A 19,207-nucleotide genomic window follows, 5' to 3' on the forward strand; every position below is an offset into this window, starting at 1 on the left:
GTGCGTATCATGCAGTCCAGACAGTGTGCTAATGGTACTAGCGATATGACTGTACACCCACAATAATTTTTCTGATACGTGTGATGAGAGTTTACGCCATCATTCATAACCGTTTCCTGTAGAAAGCGAACGCACTGAATCTATAACGTTCACGCATTTAAACTGCAGTGTCCTACTTTCTGCTCTAAGGTGTAGAATGAGTGTGTTCTCCTGTTTCTATGACTTTCTAACTTTACACTCGTCGCACATGCATTCTTCTGTGAGTTTACCGTTTAAACACCCTTAACGACTGAACTTTTTTTTCTGCTTGCGCTCTGCGGACTACAGTCTTTCTCTCAGACTTTACAGCGTCCAACCTGCTGTTTTGTGTTGCTGGTCATTACGTATGCAAGTTGACATGCGTGCCACGGTTTCTGTGGTATCATAAAAGTGTAGAACAGCTGTAGGTCGTCGCCTGCAATGAGCTCTCGAGACACTAACGGCTGTGCAGTCACAACACAGACTGTGCTTTTTATTTCAGCGGCATGACGATGAGCTTCCATGTTTACGGCACTATTAAGGCTGTCAGGCCCGGGCGACAGGTTGTGTAACACGCACTCGTTCTCTGGCCCGCTCCTCCGCACGTCGCGACCTTCCCTCTAAACTGCCGGTCACTTCTGGCACGGATTCCACCAGCTGCAGGCGACGCTTCTGAACGACGGCGGCGAAAACATCAGTGGAAATGTGATCCACTCGAGTCCGGAGCAAGGACAATTAACTTAATGCAGCCGCGCTTCGCCCACTGTCGGAGATTGCGGCGAGAGGAAGCTGGCCCTTGACCGACGTGTGTCAGATCCATCAAGCGGTCCTGGATGTCGCCTCTAACACGTGTTGTTCAAGAGATAATCACGCCAAGGCGGAACGTCTTAGGAAATCAACTGTTTACTGGAGAAACCACTTTGCCGTTTATAGTCATTATGCATCAATATGATCCTCTTTTTTTAGTAGCTACGAAATACCAGGCACTCGACTCTCAGTAAATACATCCTTCGTGGTCGGGAATATACGTAACGTACAAGAGAAGGTTGTCACACAAGGACGATGACATGTGGAAGTTAGGATCTGACCATGATTCGTCACGGATATCCCAACCTGTTAAGGCCGGGTTCAGGTCCCGGTAGGGCACAAATTTTCCATTATCGTCATTCTTATATACAGTAGATGGTGATTCATCCTCGCAACTGCAAATGCATTTCCTTTATGTGTTAGGAGCACTTGCCCTCGAAATTAACATTACTTATACATGTGACTGTCTTGAGGAATATCTGACTGATAGAACCCAACACGCAGTACTTGACGGGGCATGTTCCGCAAAAAGGGATGTATTATAGGATGTGACCCAAGGAAGCCTAATAGCACCTCTGATGTTTTCAACACACGTAAACGATTTATCAGGGACGAACAGCAGCACTGTAAAATTTTTCGCTGTTGTATACGTGAAAGGACCTCCGATAGACGATCATAAGGAACTGCAGAGAGACTTGGACAAACTGTGAAGTAGGCGTGGCAGCAGGCATAGAACTAATTCAGAGCCGCGCGGGATTAGCCGAGCGGTCTGGGGCGCTGCAGTCATGGACAGTGCGGCTGGTCCCGGCGGAGGTTCGAGTCCTCCCTCGGGCACGGGTGTGTCTGTTTGTCCTTAGGATAATTTAGGTTATGTAGTGCGTATGCTTAGGGACTGATGACCTTAGCAGTTTAGTCCCATAAGATTTCACACACATTTGAACATTTGAATTTGAACTAATTCAGAGATGCGTTGCTATTTTCGCAACAAGGCAGTAGCCCATACGTTGGTGTAATAGAAATGCTCGGGAAACTTGTAGTTCTTGGAGGACGAAGCAGTTCGCGGGAAACCCTGTTAATTAAATTTAGAGAGCCTGTATTTGAAGAGAATAGGGCTACCATTATGCGATACTATGGTAAAATCTGGTGAGGATCGTAAGACGGGTTAGTGCATACAGAGATACACAGAATGTTCCCGTTAGAGCGTGCAAGAATGTAACAGGACATAGAGAATGCTCCATTGAACAATTTGAGGTAGGGAACCTGGGGTAACAGAATCCAACTGAAGGAGATATGGAGGTAAACTTGTCTGCCGCTTTGTTTAGTATTCCCGTTTGTACTTATACTTAACATACGTACAAGTTTACACGTACTGTACTTTTTATTTACATGTACATTCTTTATTTCCTGCAAAGAAACAAGGAGGACGAACCTGATTACTAGGACGGCATGATGCCATCTGAATATCCGCCCGTACTTGAGTTGCGTGCAAAGAGTTCTACGTAAGTTGTTGGAGAACGTACCCTTGGTTGTTGGTGAGAGGTTGTCGATACAACACGACGGCGCACCGCCTCACTTCAGTTTGGGTGGCCGCAACTATCTCAGTGCTGTATCTCCTGTTCGTTGGGTTGAAAGGGGAGGTCTTATTCCATGGCCTGCGAGGTCACCTGACCCGAATCCCCTTCATTATTTCCTATGGGGATACCTAAAGTCACTTGTGTATGAGACATTTTGTAAGATGCATTACAAATGGTACGTTCAATGTGAAAATGATGATATTTGCAGTTAACTTTAACTAATGTATATACATAAGTACACGGTATTGTGATTTTATTCCTGTTATCTGCTTAAGCTCGTTTTTCCGACCCCAAGTTCCCTACCTCAAATTGTTTACTGGAGCATCCTCATTTTCCATAGAAAGAGAATGAAGTTGGAAAGAATATCTGCAATACTGTAGATGTACATTTCTAAGAATCCATAGCATACGTGGAAGCGTCACGTAATTTCATGGTATGTACCCCGCGACCACCCTCAAAAGTACTGCAGGAACCAGCTCCGGGTGTGAAAAAACCTTCGCTTTTTTTTTACATGTGCATTTCGAAAACTTTTATCGTTTTGTTGATATCATTTCATGTATAAGGAGCCGTTTACATTTTAACAAGAGTATTTTGTCGTGTTCATAGACCCGCATCAGATATTACAGAGTGACATATTGCCGATTTCTTCGACAAAACTTCATACTGATTCAAAACTGCACGTGATGAAATGCACAATACAACACTTAAGCTAATATTAACTAGAAGCTTTTAGCCAGTCTTATATAGCAAGAAATATATCCCACGTTCTTTCGCAGGAGGAGGCGAAATACATTTTCGTCTTAGCGCTGGTAAATAAAACACAGGAAGTAGACAGCCACTCGCATGGCTTCGTTCTTCTTTTGACAAGTCTGAAGTACTGGCACGGCAATTTAGTAACATGTTTGGAAATGTTGAAATTTAAAAGCCATGATTTCGCCAACCTGTCAACTTCTGGAAAAACTTAGAGACCATTGTCAAGTGATTGGCGGCCACCTGAGATAGTGTGAAAAACCAGTTTAGTGGCTGCGATGATGACAGTGACGAGAGAGAGAGAGAGAGAAAGAGAGAGAGAGAAAAAGAAGAAGAAGAAGAAGAAGAAGAGAGAGCGAAGGAGACATTAAGCGCACTTAGTGATCTATTCAACATTGCAATTTTTTATAATTATTTATAATTTTGACAGGAAACGTGTATGCAAAGATCTCCTCTAATCGCGAGAATCACCGACTTCTTTCGATGAACAGGACAATTACGTTTTCAACATCGATTGTATCTTGTAAAAACGATTTAGAAAAATAACTAGAAATGGTGGACAGGAACAAATCCTTTCACTACTTTTTGTGATATTTGTTCGTTGGGGCTGTGACACGACGTACGACAGGTGTGTGTCACGTTCTTGTACCACGTGACCCCGGTTACTGAAGTGAAGTGTTATTCAGCTCGCTTTCGACCAAGACCATAAACGGTGTGATGCAAAATGTGCCTGGTTCCAGTGTGTCTGTAATTAGTGCAGTTAAATAGCTATACAGTTATCTTCCTTATTTCTATTCACGATGCTTGATATCCGCATCAATTTCATCCTGACAACGAAAAAGGAACGTGGCGAAATCAAATTCTAAATGATTTCTGTGAAACGTGCATTGCGATGACGTAGTAGTAAACAGCCACATTACAGTTCGTCGATGGAGTAAGGAGACTGCCTTGACTGCAGTTCTCCAGCCTGTGCCTCGTTTGCAGTAAATCGGTCGGCCACAGTGAGGTGTGTCGCCAGCGTTGGCAGTGGTCGGTGGGAGATTTGAGGGCGGGGGCGGCGGCGGGGGCGGCCGGTCACCAGGAGAAGAAGCGGCGCGTGCAGGCGGCGACGCCGGCGCACGGCCGCGCCTCGGACAGCGCCGGACACGGCCGAGCGCCCGTCCTCAGCACGGCGCGGCTCCTGCGCGACTCGCCGGCTCCGCAAGAGGCGCTGCAGTCGGACCACTCGCTCCACTCGCCGACCACGCAGCGCGATGCCGCCAGCCGCCTCACGCCGTGCTGCCCACCTGCGGCAGATACACGCTCTTATAACACGCTGTACTGGCAGGAGGATTTACACTACTGGCCATTCAAATTGTTACACCAAGAAGAAATGCAGATGATAAACGGGTATTCATTGGACAAATATATTATACTAGTACTGACACCTGATTACATTTGCACGTAATTTTGGTGCATAGATCCTGAGAAATCAGTACTCAGAACAACCACCTACGGTCGTAATAACGGCCTTGATACGCCTGGGCATTGAGTCAAACAGAGCTTGGATGGCGTGTACATGTACAGCTGCCTATGCAGCTTCAACCCGATACCACAGTTCATCAAGAGTAGTGACTGGCGTATTGTGACGAGTCAGATGCTCGGCCACCATTGACCAGACGTTTGCAATTGGTGAGAGATCTGGAGAATGTGCTGGCAGGGCAGCAGTCGAACATTTTCTGTATCCACAAAGGCCAGTACAGGACCTGCAACATGCGGTCGTGCATTATCCTGCTGAAATGTAGGGTTTCGCAGGGATCGAATGAAGGGTAGAGCCACGGGTCGTAACACATCTGAAACGTAACGTCCGCTGTTCAAAGTGCTGCCAGTGCCAACAAGAGGTGACCGAGACGTGTAACCAATGGCACCCCATACCATCACGTCGGGTGATACGCCAGTATGGCGATGACGAATACACACCTCCAATGTGCGTTCACTGCAATGTCGCCAAACACACATGCGACCATCATGATGCTGTAAACAGAATCTGGATTCATCCGAAAAAATGACGTTTTGCCTTTCGTGCACTCAGGTTCGTCGTTGAGTACACCATCGCAGGCGCTCCTGTCTTTGATGCAGCGTCAAGGGCAACCGCAACCACGGTCTCCGAGCTGATAGTCCATGCTGCTGCAACGGTCGTCGAACTGTTCGTGCAGATGGTTGTCGTCTTGCAAACGTCTCTATCTGTTGACTCAGGGATCGAGACGTGGCTGCACGATCCGTTACAGCCATGCGGATAAGATGCCTGTCCGTTGGGATCCAGCACGGCTTTCCGTATTACCCTCCTAAACCCACGGATTCCATATTTTGTTAACAGTCATTGTATCTCGACCAACGCGAGCAGCAATGTTGCGATACGATAAATCGCAATCGCGTTAGGCTACAATCCGACTTTACGAAAGTCGGAAAAGTAATGGTACGCATTTCTCCTCCTTAATCGAGGCATCACAACAACGTTTCACCAGGCAACGCCGGTCAACTGCTGTTTGTGTATGAGAAATCGGTTGGAAGCTTTCCTCATGTCAGCACGTTCTAGGTGTCGCCACCGGCGCCAACCTTGTGTGAATGCTCTGAAAAGCTAATCATTTGCATATCACAGCATCTTCTTCCTCTCTGTTAAATTTCACGTCTGTGGTACGTCATCTTTGTGGTGTAGCAGTTTTAATGGCCAGTAGTGTAAGATCAAATAAGGCTGAAGGGACCGATAATATTCCTTCAGAATTTCTAAATCATTGGGGGACCCGTGTAGAATGTATGAGTCTGGCGATGTACCATCTGACTTTCAGAAAAATATCATCCGCACAGTTCCGAACGCTGCATGAGCTGACAAGTGCGAGAATTATCGAATAATTAGCTTAACAGCTCATGCAGCCAAATTGCTAACAAGACTAATATACAGAAGGACTCAAAATAAAATTGAGTATGTGTGAGATGACGATTAGTTTGGCTTTAGGAAAGTTAAAGCCACTAGAGAGGCAATTATGACGTTGCGGTTGATGGTGGAAGCAAGACTAAAGAAAGATGAAGACACGTTCATAGGATTTGTCGACCTGGAAAAAGCGTTCGACAATGCAAAATGATGCAAGATGTTCGAAATTTTGAGAAAAATACGGGCAAGCTGTAGAGAAGATGGGTACTATACAATATGTGCAAGAGTCAAGACGGAATAATAAAAGGGTATAAGACAGGTATATAGTCTTTCGCCTATACTGTTCAATATGTAGCCGGCCGGAGTGGCCGAGCGGTTCTAGGCGCTATAGTCTGGAATCGCGCGACCGCTACGGTCGCAGGTTCGAATCCTGCCTCGGGCATGGGTGCGTGTGATGTCCTCAGGTTAGTTAGGTTTAAGTAGTTCTAAGTTTTAGGAGACTGATGACCTCAGAAGTTAAGTCCCGTAGTGCTTAGAGCCATTTTTTGGTTCAATATGTACATCGAAGAAGCAACGACGAAAATAAAAGTTCAGGAACGGGATTAAAAATCTAGGTGGAAATCTGTCAATCATACGATTCGCTGATGACATTGCTATCCTCAGCGAAACTGAATAAGAATTACATGATCTGCTGAATGGAAGGAACAAAAGAAAGTGGATTCAGAGTAAATGGAAGAAAGGATTGTTGGTCACGAAGTAGATGAAGTTAAGGAATTCTGCACATAGGCAGTAAAATAGCCAATGACGGACGGAGCAAAGAGGACATCAAAAGCAGACCAGCACTGGCAGAAAGGGTATTTCTGGCCATCAGAAGTCCACTACCATCAAAGATAGGCTTTAATTTGAGGAGGAAATTTCTGAGAATCTACGTTTGGAGCACAGAATTGTACGGTAGCGAAACATGGACTGTGTGACAACCGAAGAAGAACAGAATCTGAGCATTTGTGACGTGGTACTACAGACAAATGTTGAAAATTAGGTGGACTGATAAGACAAGGAATGAGGAGGTTTCTCTGCACAAAATCGGGGAGGAAAGCAATATGTGGAAAATGCTGACAAGATATCAGGGAATGACTTCCATTGTACTACAGGAGGCTGTAGAAGGCAAAATCTGTTGAGGAAGACAGAGATAGGAATAGATCTACCAAATAATTGAGGACGTAGGTTGCAAGTGATACTCCTAGATGAATTGGTCGCCGTGGCGGGCAACATCAAACCAGGTAGAAGATTGATGAATGATGAAAATAAAGAAAAATGTTGGCAGGTGAGGATACAGGTTGATGGGGTGGGGGCTGATCATGATATTCCCAAGTACCTATAACTTCTGTTGTCCTGTCGTCCTCAAAAATAATCCTCAGCCGCGTGTGATATAAGGTGGATACTTGTCACGTGAGGTACGTCAATGTGCAGCTGAATGAAACCAATTTTATCATGCAATATGCAATTAGAATGGAGAAATAACACAGCAAGTAATTTCTTAGTAGTCTGACCTAGGTTTCGATACCTCCAAGGATGTCTTCTTCAGAACGAAATTTTAACAACTCTACAAGGTAATGCATAGAAAAACGTTTGACAGAAACATAGAAAGGTTACTTACGTAAAGTTATATTGCGAGAAAGCAATCGTCAAGTTTTCGAGTAGACATGCTCGAGTCAAAAATTAAAAATAGCAAATGTTCCAGCATTTGGTACGTATAACTTGCAATGAACTACATCAGACTGATCGGTGCAGTGGCTTACATTACTGCTGCGAAAATAGAACACAACTTGCGCCGCCTATCGGGGGTGGACGGTGACTTATGCCCATTTGCGTCATTATAACAAAAACAATCGAATTACACAACAGTTAATTACAAAAAATATCAAAGGCTGAGAACTTTATGTATTTTTGAAAGTACAAAGTAGTCAAGAAAATGAACTACAACTAAGAGTCATCTATTAGGCTTTATTTTTTGAAAAGCATCATCTGTGGGCTGCAATATACACTCCTGGAAATTGAAATAAGAACACCGTAAATTCATTGTCCCAGGAAGGGGAAACTTTATTGACACATTCCTGGGGTCAGATACATCACATGATCACACTGACAGAACCACAGGCACATAGACACAGGCAACAGAGCATGCACAATGTCGGCACTAGTACAGTGTATATCCACCTTTCGTAGCAATGCAGGCTGCTATTCTCCCATGGAGACGATCGTAGAGATGCTGGATGTAGTCCTGTGGAACGGCTTGCCATACCATTTCCACCTGGCGCCTCAGTTGGACCAGCGTTCGTGCTGGACGTGCAGACCGCGTGAGACGACGCTTCATCCAGTCCCAAACATGCTCAATGGGGGACAGATCCGGAGATCTTGCTGGCCAGGGAAGTTGACTTACACCTTCTAGAGCACGTTGGGTGGCACGGGATACATGCGGACGTGCATTGTCCTGTTGGAACAGCAAGTTCCCTTGCCGGTCTAGGAATGGTAGAACGATGGGTTCGATGACGGTTTGGATGTACCGTGCACTATTCAGTGTCCCCTCGACGATCACCAGTGGTGTACGGCCAGTGTAGGAGATCGCTCCCCACACCATGATGCCGGGTGTTGGCCCTGTGTGCCTCGGTCGTATGCAGTCCTGATTGTGGCGCTCACCTGCACGGCGCCAAACACGCATACGACCATCATTGGCACCAAGGCAGAAGCGACTCTCATCGCTGAAGACGACACGTCTCCATTCGTCCCTCCATTCACGCCTGTCGCGACACCACTGGAGGCGGGCTGCACGATGTTGGGGCGTGAGCGGAAGATGGCCTAACGGTGTGCGGGACCGTAGCCCAGCTTCATGGAGACGGTTGCGAATGGTCCTCGCCGATACCCCAGGAGCAACAGTATCCCTAATTTGCTGGGAAGTGGCGGTGCGGTCCCCTACGGCACTGCGTAGGATCCTACGGTCTTGGCGTGCATCCGTGCGTCGCTGCGGTCCGGTCCCAGGTCGACGGGCACGTGCACCTTCCGCCGACCACTGGCGACAACATCGATGTACTGTGGAGACCTCACGCCCCACGTGTTGAGCAATTCGGCGGTACGTCCACCCGGCCTCCCGCATGCCCACTATACGCCCTCGCTCAAAGTCCGTCAACTGCACATACGGTTCACGTCCACGCTGTCGCGGCATGCTACCAGTGTTAAAGACTGCGATGGAGCTCCGTATGCCACGGCAAACTGACTGACACTGACGGCGGCGGTGCACAAATGCTGCGCAGCTAGCGCCATTCGACGGCCAACACCGCGGTTCCTGGTGTGTCCGCTGTGCCGTGCGTGTGATCATTGCTTGTACAGCCCTCTCGCAGTGTCCGGAGCAAGTATGGTGGGTCTGACACACCGGTGTCAATGTGTTCTTTTTTCCATTTCCAGGAGTGTATATGTATTTATGTGTATGGTGTTTTCTTTTACGTATTAGAAACTGTACTTCCAGGTTAGAGACACTTTTGGCACTTTCTAGTTTAATGTAACATAATAATACTTCAAACACATGATTAAAAGTTCCTCGTTGCTGCTCTCTTTTGGTTTTAAAGCAGTACATATGCTTTCAAATTATCACTAGCACAGCACTGACAAAATGGACGCACACTTCCTACATTTCTTTTTCAAAGTTGTTTACTAACTATTGAATGTTATTGCCAACTCTTGAATGTCATAGTCAATTCTCGAATGTCTGAAATGTATGGTCTGTGTCTAAGTGTGCGTGTGCGTGTGCGTGTGCGTGTGTGTGTGTGTGTGTGTGTGTGTGTGTGTTTGGTGTGTCGTTGTGTGATCCTTTGTCTGTGTATATGTGTGCAAGTGCACATGTGTGTTTTAGGTGTCAGTTGGTAAATCTTTCTGTTTTATTAGGTCTGTACTTGTATATCTGAATTTTTTTCAAATTTTTCATTTTATATACATACAGGTGTTAGGGGTGTAAGTGCCGATATTTCTATTTGTGACTAAGGACAGTGTAGTAAACAACATTACGCCATTATTCACTTCATTTAACAGGCTAGTACAGCTATTACGAGTAGTATGTCTTTGGGTTGGTTGATACCTCCAATAAATGTGGCACAAGCAAGCCATTACCGTATAATTTCCCCAGGACAGCAGGCCAGGTATTGAAGTACGGACGCATGGACGCGACCTAATAGTGTGTACTGACAGCATAGTTAACTTCGCAGTGCAGTTACAAGTGTGCAGAAAACAGAAGGTAGTAAACTATTTGCTGTGTTTGCAGGAAGACTATCAAAGACGCAGAGAAAAAAAAGCAAGTAACACACTTAAGTAGGTACAGGGTGTTTCAAAAATGACCGGTATATTTGAAACGGCAATAAAAACTAAACGAGCAGCGATAGAAATACACCGTTTGTTGCAATATGCTTGGGACAACAGCACATTTTCAGGCAGACAAACTTTCGAAATTACAGTAGTTACCATTTTCAACAACAGATGGCGCTGCGGTCTGGGAAACTCTGTAGTACGATATTTTCCACATATCCACCATGCGTAGCAATAATATGGCGTAGTCTCTGAATGAAATTACCCGAAACCTTTGACAACGTGTCTGGCGGAATGGCTTCACATGCAGATGAGATGTACTGCTTCAGCTGTTCAATTGTTTCTGGATTCTGGCGGTACACCTGGTCTTTCAAGTGTCCCCACAGAAAGAAGTCACAGCGGTTCATGTCTGGCGAATAGGGAGGCCAATCCACGCCGCCTCCTGTATGTTTCGGATAGCCCAAAGCAATCACACGATCATCGAAATATTCATTCAGGAAATTAAAGACGTCGGCCGTGCGATGTGGCCGGGCACCATCTTGCATAAACCACGAGGTGTTCGCAGTGTCGCCTAAGGCTGTTTGTACCGCCACAAATTCACGAAGAATGTCCAGATAGCGTGATGCAGTAATCGTTTCGGATCTGAAAAATGGGCCAATGATTCCTTTGGAAGAAATGGCGGCCCAGACCAGTACTTTTTGAGGATGCAGGGACGATGGGACTGCAACATGGGGCTTTTCGGTTCCCCATATGCACCAGTTCTGTTTATTGACGAAGCCGTCCAGGTAAAAATAAGCTTTGTCAGTAAACCAAATGCTGCCCACATGCATATCGCCGTCATCAATCCTGTGCACTATATCGTTAGCGAATATCTCTCGTGCAGCAATGGTAGCTGCGCTGAGGGGTTGCCGCATTTGAATTTTGTATGGATAGAGGTGTAAACTCTGGCGCATGAGACGATACGTGGACGTTGGCGTCATTTGGACCGCAGCTGCAACACGGCGAACGGAAACCCAAGGCCGCTGTTGGATCACCTGCTGCACTAGCTGCGCGTTGCCCTCTGTGGTTGCCGTACGCGGTCGCCCTACCTTTTCAGCACGTTCATCCATCACGTTCCCAGTCCGTTGAAATTTTTCAAACAGATCCTTTATTGTATCGCTTTTCGGTCCTTTGGTTACATTAAACCTCCGTTGAAAACTTCGTCTTGTTGCAACAACACTGCGTTCTAGGCGGTGGAATTCCAACACCAGAAAAATCCTCTGTTCTAAGGAATAAACCATGTTGTCTACAGCACATTTGCACTTTGTGAACAGCACACGCTTACAGCAGAAAGACGACGTACAGAATGGCGCACCCACAGACTGTGTTGTCTTCTATATCTTTCACATCACTTGCAGCGCCATCTGTTGTTGAAAATTGTAACTACTGTAATTTCGAAAGTTTGTCCGCCTGAAAATGTACTGTTGTCCCAAGCATATTGCAACAAACGGTGTATTTCTATCGCTGCTCGTTTAGTTTTTATTGCCGTTTCAAATATACCGGTCATTTTTGAAACACCCTGTACATATTAAGCTACCAATCATATCTGTACCTATACTCCTAGCACCATGTATATTTCTACACTGTATTTTGCTTTCGTTTATCATATGCTGCTTTCTTGCAACAGCTTTCTGGATGTGGTAGTTTCCTTGCATTGGAATACGATGTTCATTATGGTTATTTATCCAGATACATATAAACATAAACTCTCTGCTAAATATGATAACAGATATGCAATAGTTTAAAAAAGCAACATAGAACTTCACATATATCCAGAGAACTATTGCGAAAAACGAACAGGTGATAAACGATAGCAAAATACAAAAAAGCTTAAAATACTAATATCAAGTGAAAAATTTAAAAAAATTGCAGCTACACATATAAACAATTAAATTTACAGAAACATGTACCAACTAACACATGCACCCACACATACACACACACACGCTACAGTTGGCAATAACATTCAATAGCTGGTAACAGCATTCAAAAGAAAACATGAAGGAAACGTTTATTCATATTATCTGTGCTATGCTAGTATCTGAACTGCAATTTCTTGGAAGTTACACTGAAGCAATGTGCTGAGCACTGATGGAAACAAATGATATAAAATGTTTTAGTATAATAATAATAATAATAATAATAATAATGCATTGTTATTTTTGATGAATATTAGTTACTTGTGGCTCGTTACAAGTGACGGGGACGGCAATGACAAGATATATTAGGTGGAGGTGTAGCAGTAACATATGTGACAACCCTCTCCTTCTCCCTCCCCACCTCCTCCTCCTCCTTTAGAACCGCACCTGTGGTCATGAATTCGATTTCGCTGTCTGAAAAGTAAAGGAGCTTGCAAGGGATGGTCATAATACTCGTAGTTAAACTACCACCTGGGAGAAATCAAGTAATTTTTATTTCATTTGCAAGTACACACCTGCTACATAGCGAAATCCCCGTGTCACATTTCAGTAGTACGTTCTCCTCCTTTTTTTTCCTTTTTTTTTTCCTTCCTCTCTTGTGCCAACCTCTTCCCTCTTCATCTCAGATAGCACTTGCAGCCTACGTCCTCAGTTATTTGCCGGATGTATTCCAGTCTCTGTCTCCCTCTACAGCTTTTGCCCTTTACAGTTCGCTCTAGTACCATGGAAGTCATTCCCTGATGTCTCACCAGATGTCCTACTATCCTGCTCGTTCTCCTTGTCAGTGTTGTTCACATATTCCTTCCCTTCCGATTGTGCAAGAACCTCCTCATTCCTTGCATTATCAGTCCACATAATTTTCAACATTCGTCTATAGCATCACATCTCAAGTGCTTCAATTCTCTTCTATTCCCTAGTTCTACAGAAGCCAAAACGAAATGGCATGCCCTACTGATGAACTGGGGTATCGTGTTGTAGTTCGTTCTCTACCTCAGAAGAAGAACAAGGGTGCAACAATTCATGTGCAATTGGTGGAAATTATGGTGACAATTCCCCATCATGTCACAGTTGTTGGGTCGTACAAAAACTTCCCGTCTTCTCAAAGAAATCTGAATGGCAAGGAACGAATGGCAGACCATTTCTACGCGAAGAACCGGGAATCGGAAGACATTTGGAGCCCCTAGTTATCGAACACCAGTGTATCACAATCGATACGAAAACCAGTCATGAATCAGTATATCAAAATCATGCAAAAAATGTAGAAGATTACACAAGATACCTTAGCGTGGAGAGCTGCTTCAAACCACAATAATAGCAACATTTTTTTAAAATAACGTACCTCATTTAGCCAGTAAACGCAAACCTTCCGTGTAAAAAAAAAATTTGTAGCAGACTGTCAGTCAACATTATGTGGTTCAGAGACAAGTCCAATCCATTCAAATTCTCTGCAGTTTTTGTGACTTTCTTGCGTAGTAGCCGAAAAGTACGGAGTAAGATTACAGAACTTTCTAAGGGTATGGAGCACAGCATGCTCGCCCACTCGCAAGTGTTAGAGTGCAGTGCTCAGTGGTTTTGTGTAAGACAGATTTCGTTATGACAAAACTAATTTAAGCTTGTACAAATTTTATTGTCATTGTTATCAGCTGTTCGAGCAAGTGAAAAATAGCCACTCACACAATGAACAAAATATACTTTAATGTATTCATGGTTTACAGCGAAAAAACCCAAAACCTGTACTTCTACCAGAGACAACGAACGCAAAGATTTAAAAGATAAGTATATCAACGAGCGCCGAGGATTTGTCTATCAACGGATGTACTACTCAACCACGGTGGTATTGCACTTGGCCGTTATCGGGAACACGCCGCGACGTTACAGCAAACAGGTACAGTGATGACTAAGGAAAGTGCATTGCACTGCCAATACTTTCACCCCAGTTGTGCATTAACTGTCAATCCTGGTTACACGCTCACTCTCGATAAGCTGATCAAGTACCCTGTATCCTAGGTGCAATAGTATTCTGGTCGATTATTATGTGGACAAAATAAAATTGGGACCTCAAAGTCAGTACCACAATTTACACCTTAGCGACCTACCCAACGTCCATCTCACCACTCTGGCGTGATCAAGGCAACAGAAGCTTGATTACCGTTAGGAGTTCTCTGCTCATTATTTAACTCACGGAATTCCAAGTGATGTACGCACATTTTCATTCCAGTGTGTCAGAAATGCCAAGTAATGTGCCACAACTACAACATCTCAGATCATATTGCTGTCTTCATTCACTGATATTACAGTGACAGAGATGTAGAAAAGGTTTGCAGTCGTTAATAGCTCTTTGGGAAAAATAAAGTAGAAGATCAATTACTATATCCATTTATGAGTTCTACATCGTGTCGTACAAAAAAGTGCACTTCACGCAGATTCTTGATATTACTAGCTGTAATACTCATGGACGACTATTTTCCTTCCACGTTTTATGGTTGAAGAAAATTGACCTTTTTGTTAAATCAGTTTGCTTAAACTCGTTTTTTGTTAATTCCCAAGTTCGGCCCAGTTGGGATCTCGTTTTTTTTTTTCCTGTAAGGTACACATGTGAAGTGGTAGTGTGTTGGAAGCACTGCGTCTCCTTGCATGTTATGCTGTTTAACAGAAAGTAACTGCAACTTCAGCATAACGGAAAGGCGAGCGGTCTCGAGAATTCACATCTTTAATTATTACCAAGCGTCCTCTGTAATCCCCGTGCGTGCATTATAGGAAACGCTGAACATCCTCTACAGCACAGCTGAAGCAGCGAAACACGTAGTTAATCGAGAGGGTCTCTGACTGCTGTCGTAATGACAGCTATGTTTACAAATACCTATCAAAAAAAAAAAAAATCAGGAAGCATGTTTCCACCGCATGTCTGTAAACAAAGGAGTGTTTCAGAAACAGTGCTGTGTTTGTTTATGATCGTCAACGAAAGCTCTACGTGTAAACGGGAACTGGAAACGCTCATGCTCCCATCTGGTGGCCACGTTTATTGAGCGGGTGGACGGATATTACCGTAAACAATACCCGCGGGATGACCTTCACGCTTCTGAAAGCTGGCTTGGCGACGACGCAGAATCGCAGATAGCGTTCAGTGGTAGCTCACCAACTTCGCCACGGAGTTTACGGTAACGGCTATTTTACTGTGCGCTGAAGAAACTCGTTCGTTAACGACCACGTGGATAAATTTAGTATTTTTGGTTAGACACTGAAGCGATGGTTTTCAGAAACTGTGAATTCATAATTTATTTCGCTTGAGAAGAGTGATGTCACTGTAACTCTTTAACAGAACAAGTCATAATTACATTTTATATCGATGATAAATCTTTGACACTGTGTTATTTCTTCAATTTTAGACAGGGTACAACAAAAGAGCACGGACAGACTTTCAAGACACATTCCTCATATAGAAGAAGAAAATATGTTATATGGTGATGCGTTCGCGAAAAGCTAATTTCCATGTCAGAACTCGTTTTCTGTAACTCTTTATAGTCCTTTCATTATGCGGAACAGTTAGGAACATAGGAACAGGAAGCAACTATCCCACATGAATCTCTGTCTTGCACGAAATGTTCAGAATACCCTCCGTTAGCTATACACTGTATCCCGAATGTGCTGGGTCATCGTTAGAGTATTTCATATAGTTTTGTAGGCTTCTACATCATATCAACAACTCATTAATAAAATACAAAGTTGTTCAAAAAGATGAACCGGACACATATAATTTTTATTTAACGATATATCATTTGGATATCAGTAACACACATCCATGGAAAGAACAGGATCTAGAATTTCGAGTACCATGGCTAGAGCGCTGATAGTTGAGTAAACAACCGCTGGAGTATCCGCGCCAATGAGCAAACAATTGTAAGACGCCTCGCCGGCAACACAAGGTTTTCTGCTTTCTTGAGTTCGGTCGAAGTAAGTCGGCAAATTCGATGCAGACGGAATTTTGTCTCAGATTCGATGCGGAAAACGATAAACAACAAACTGGATGTCCAATTCCCCACTTTCAGCTAGCACTTAGATGTTTGTCGTGCAGCAGGAGCAGAACATATCGAACGTTTAAGACCTGCGTTCATAAACTTTAAAACCTTTCTGTTTGCATACGTGTACAGATTATTCGTATTCAATTTATGTTTAAATATTTTAAAATTATTTTTATTGGGACCGTCTTTACGAATACCCCTGAGTTGGACGTTCGTCCAATGCGATTGGATGCAAGAATATGAGACTCTAACAAATAAATGTCAAGAGTTTTTGGCCAAAAGTTGATATCGTTGTTGATGATTTGCTCTGGAGCGCTGACAGTTGAGTAAACAACCACTGGAGAACCCGCCCCAATGATTGTGAAACTGTATTAATATTCCATGGAGAGGCCTGGAAAATGAGTATCAAAATAAAAAGTTAACAAACTCGTGTTGACCTACTTCTAAGAGCAGAAATTCTTTAAGGAAAATGTCAGCACCACTTGTACTTTAATTTCCATTTTAAATTACGACCAGTTTCAGTCCCTAAGGCCATTATCTAGTAGTATCTACATGATATCATAAAACAAAATACAACAGAATTAGTCAGATGGTGTAGAATGTTGCAGTAAACATCATCAGCAAGAAATCAAATATATAAATGTTCAAAACAACTCGTCCACACACGTCATAAAGGTAACAAATTAAAAAGTCATGTAGTGTGAACCGGCCTACTATTAAAATGGATACATACAACTAAATAATGTTTAAAAACATTTTAACAAACATCATAAGAACACCATAATGACATAGACATGGTATGTCGTCGCTTGCCATCTAGGCAATCGACATACGTCTCCTGTACTGACAAGTCCGGCATCCTGAGAGGGCACAGGCTTACTGCTGAGGTATGCCAGCAGAGGCACTTAAGGGGGAAAACGACATTAGCGGGTTCAAAAACTGTGATTTTTTTCATTGCATAAACCGTTAGCTTAGCTATCCAAGAATACGCTGTCAAAATTTCAAAGCGAAATTCTCATTCGTTGAGATTTTAGATAGTGTACAAGACATGACAAAAGCAATAATGGCGACATACTATCACATGACTTCCACGGATGAAAATCCTCGACACGAGTATTGGCCAGAGGGAGAAGACAGCTGGTGCGAGTGGCAGAAACGAACAGCTCTTGGAATGGAACATGAATCTCACCCTACTCCATTGCACCCCGACCTACAGAAGTAAATTATTCCAATATATGAAGATTTATCAAGGGGTGAATTACTGGAGAGATTTTTAGGTGGCCACACGCAAAATGCGAATGGAAGTTTTAATTGCACTATTTGGCGATTAGCTCCTAAATATTTGCACTCCGGACTAAAAGTCGTTGAGTTGGTATCGTATTTAGCAGCGGGCCTATTCAATGAAGGAAATTCGTCCCCTCTGATGGTAATGAACGAGGCAGGAATTGTAGTAGGCATGCAAAGCTTCAATTATACTGAACAAATGGATAACCAGCGGGTGAGCCGGCAGAATCGACGTAGTTCATTGGAATCGAAGGAAGGTCGGAAAGCTCGGAAAGCAGTGCTGCAAGCGCACAACGAAGCCTATGAGGAAGAAAAAGGATTACTATATGGTGCTGGAATCGCAGATTTATCGGTAAGCATTTTACATTATTCTTAACTTCCTAGAACTTCTAGATTCCAAGAATTTATTTATCAAACGCGTTCACCTCGAAGTGACTTTTTCCACATTTGCGTAGAGTCTAACTTAAAAAGTATAGAACCGGTCATTATGAAAATTGATAGCATGATTCTTTATAAAATTACGAATTATATAAACCAACATGTGAGATGATATCATGATTTTAAAGACATTTTTATTTGCATAATCAGAGAAAAAAATCCTGAAAATCGAAGTAAATTGTTCCAACGCCTGAAAAATTTTTGATTTCTATTTTTTTAACATGTACTGAGGTTCATATTCTTAGAAAATAAGTTATTAATGTAAAATCAAATCCTTTTTGATTTCAGGTGAAAATCGGAATGGCGACACTGCACGCAATTGGTGCACTGTATTCACAACCTTCAGCGGACATCACAGCGTAACTTTGTTATTTTTGGCTGAAATTATCCAAAAACAGTTACAAAAACTGGTCGAAATACGAACGAAATAATTTAAAAATTTGATTAAATTCTAATTAATTCCTTCTATCCAAAAAAAAATCCCAAAAAATCTGTGTCAAACAGACTCCTAATGTGGCTTCCCCCCTTAAATAGGAGGCAGGCAAGTTACAAGTAGGGTCTGTAGGGGGCACGGAGGTTAGCCGGAAGAGGCATGTCATGAGATACAAGCTAACAAAATGCTTTAAAATTCAAAAACAGAACAAAACAAACTGGAATCACTGTCAAGGACGCGTAATAAAAATATTTACAAAAAGTAATATTAGTAAAGAGAGAGCACAGCCAACGACGCTGAGAGACCCTTTTTTTGTTTTTATGAGTCATCAGATTGGCTTTATGCGGTCCACCACGAATTCCTCTCCTGTGCCAACCTTTTCATCTCAGAGTAGCACTTGCAAACTACGTCCTCACTCATTTTTTTTGCTGGATGTATTCCAATCTCTGTCTTCCTCAATAATTTTTACCCTCCACCGTGCCCTCTAGTACCATGGAAGATATTCCCTGATATCTTAACAGATGTCCTGTCATCCTGTCCCTTCTTCTTGTTAGTATTTTCCATACATTCCTTTTCTCTCCGATTTTGCGGAGAACCTCCTCATTCTTTACCTTGTCAGGCCACTTAATTTTCAACATTCGTCTGTAGCACCACATCTCAAATGCATC

General features: G+C 43.3%; 1 protein-coding gene across 1 annotated transcript in view; it reads right to left on the reverse strand.

Moving 5' to 3' along the window:
• Positions 1 to 2,781: 2,781 nt before the first annotated feature.
• LOC124612811 (spondin-2-like) overlaps positions 2,782 to 19,207 on the reverse strand; it is a gene marked incomplete at its 5' end in the record, with an annotated part of 241,157 nt that continues 224,731 nt past the window's right edge. Inside the window, one exon of the mRNA XM_047141232.1 lies at positions 2,782 to 4,435. Within this exon, the coding sequence (XP_046997188.1) occupies positions 4,224 to 4,435 (212 nt within the window). The remainder of the gene's footprint in view (positions 4,436 to 19,207) is intronic.

Source organism: Schistocerca americana, chromosome 4 (genome assembly GCF_021461395.2).
Source record: "Schistocerca americana isolate TAMUIC-IGC-003095 chromosome 4, iqSchAmer2.1, whole genome shotgun sequence".
In the NCBI taxonomy this organism is placed as follows: Eukaryota; Metazoa; Arthropoda; class Insecta; order Orthoptera; family Acrididae; genus Schistocerca; species Schistocerca americana.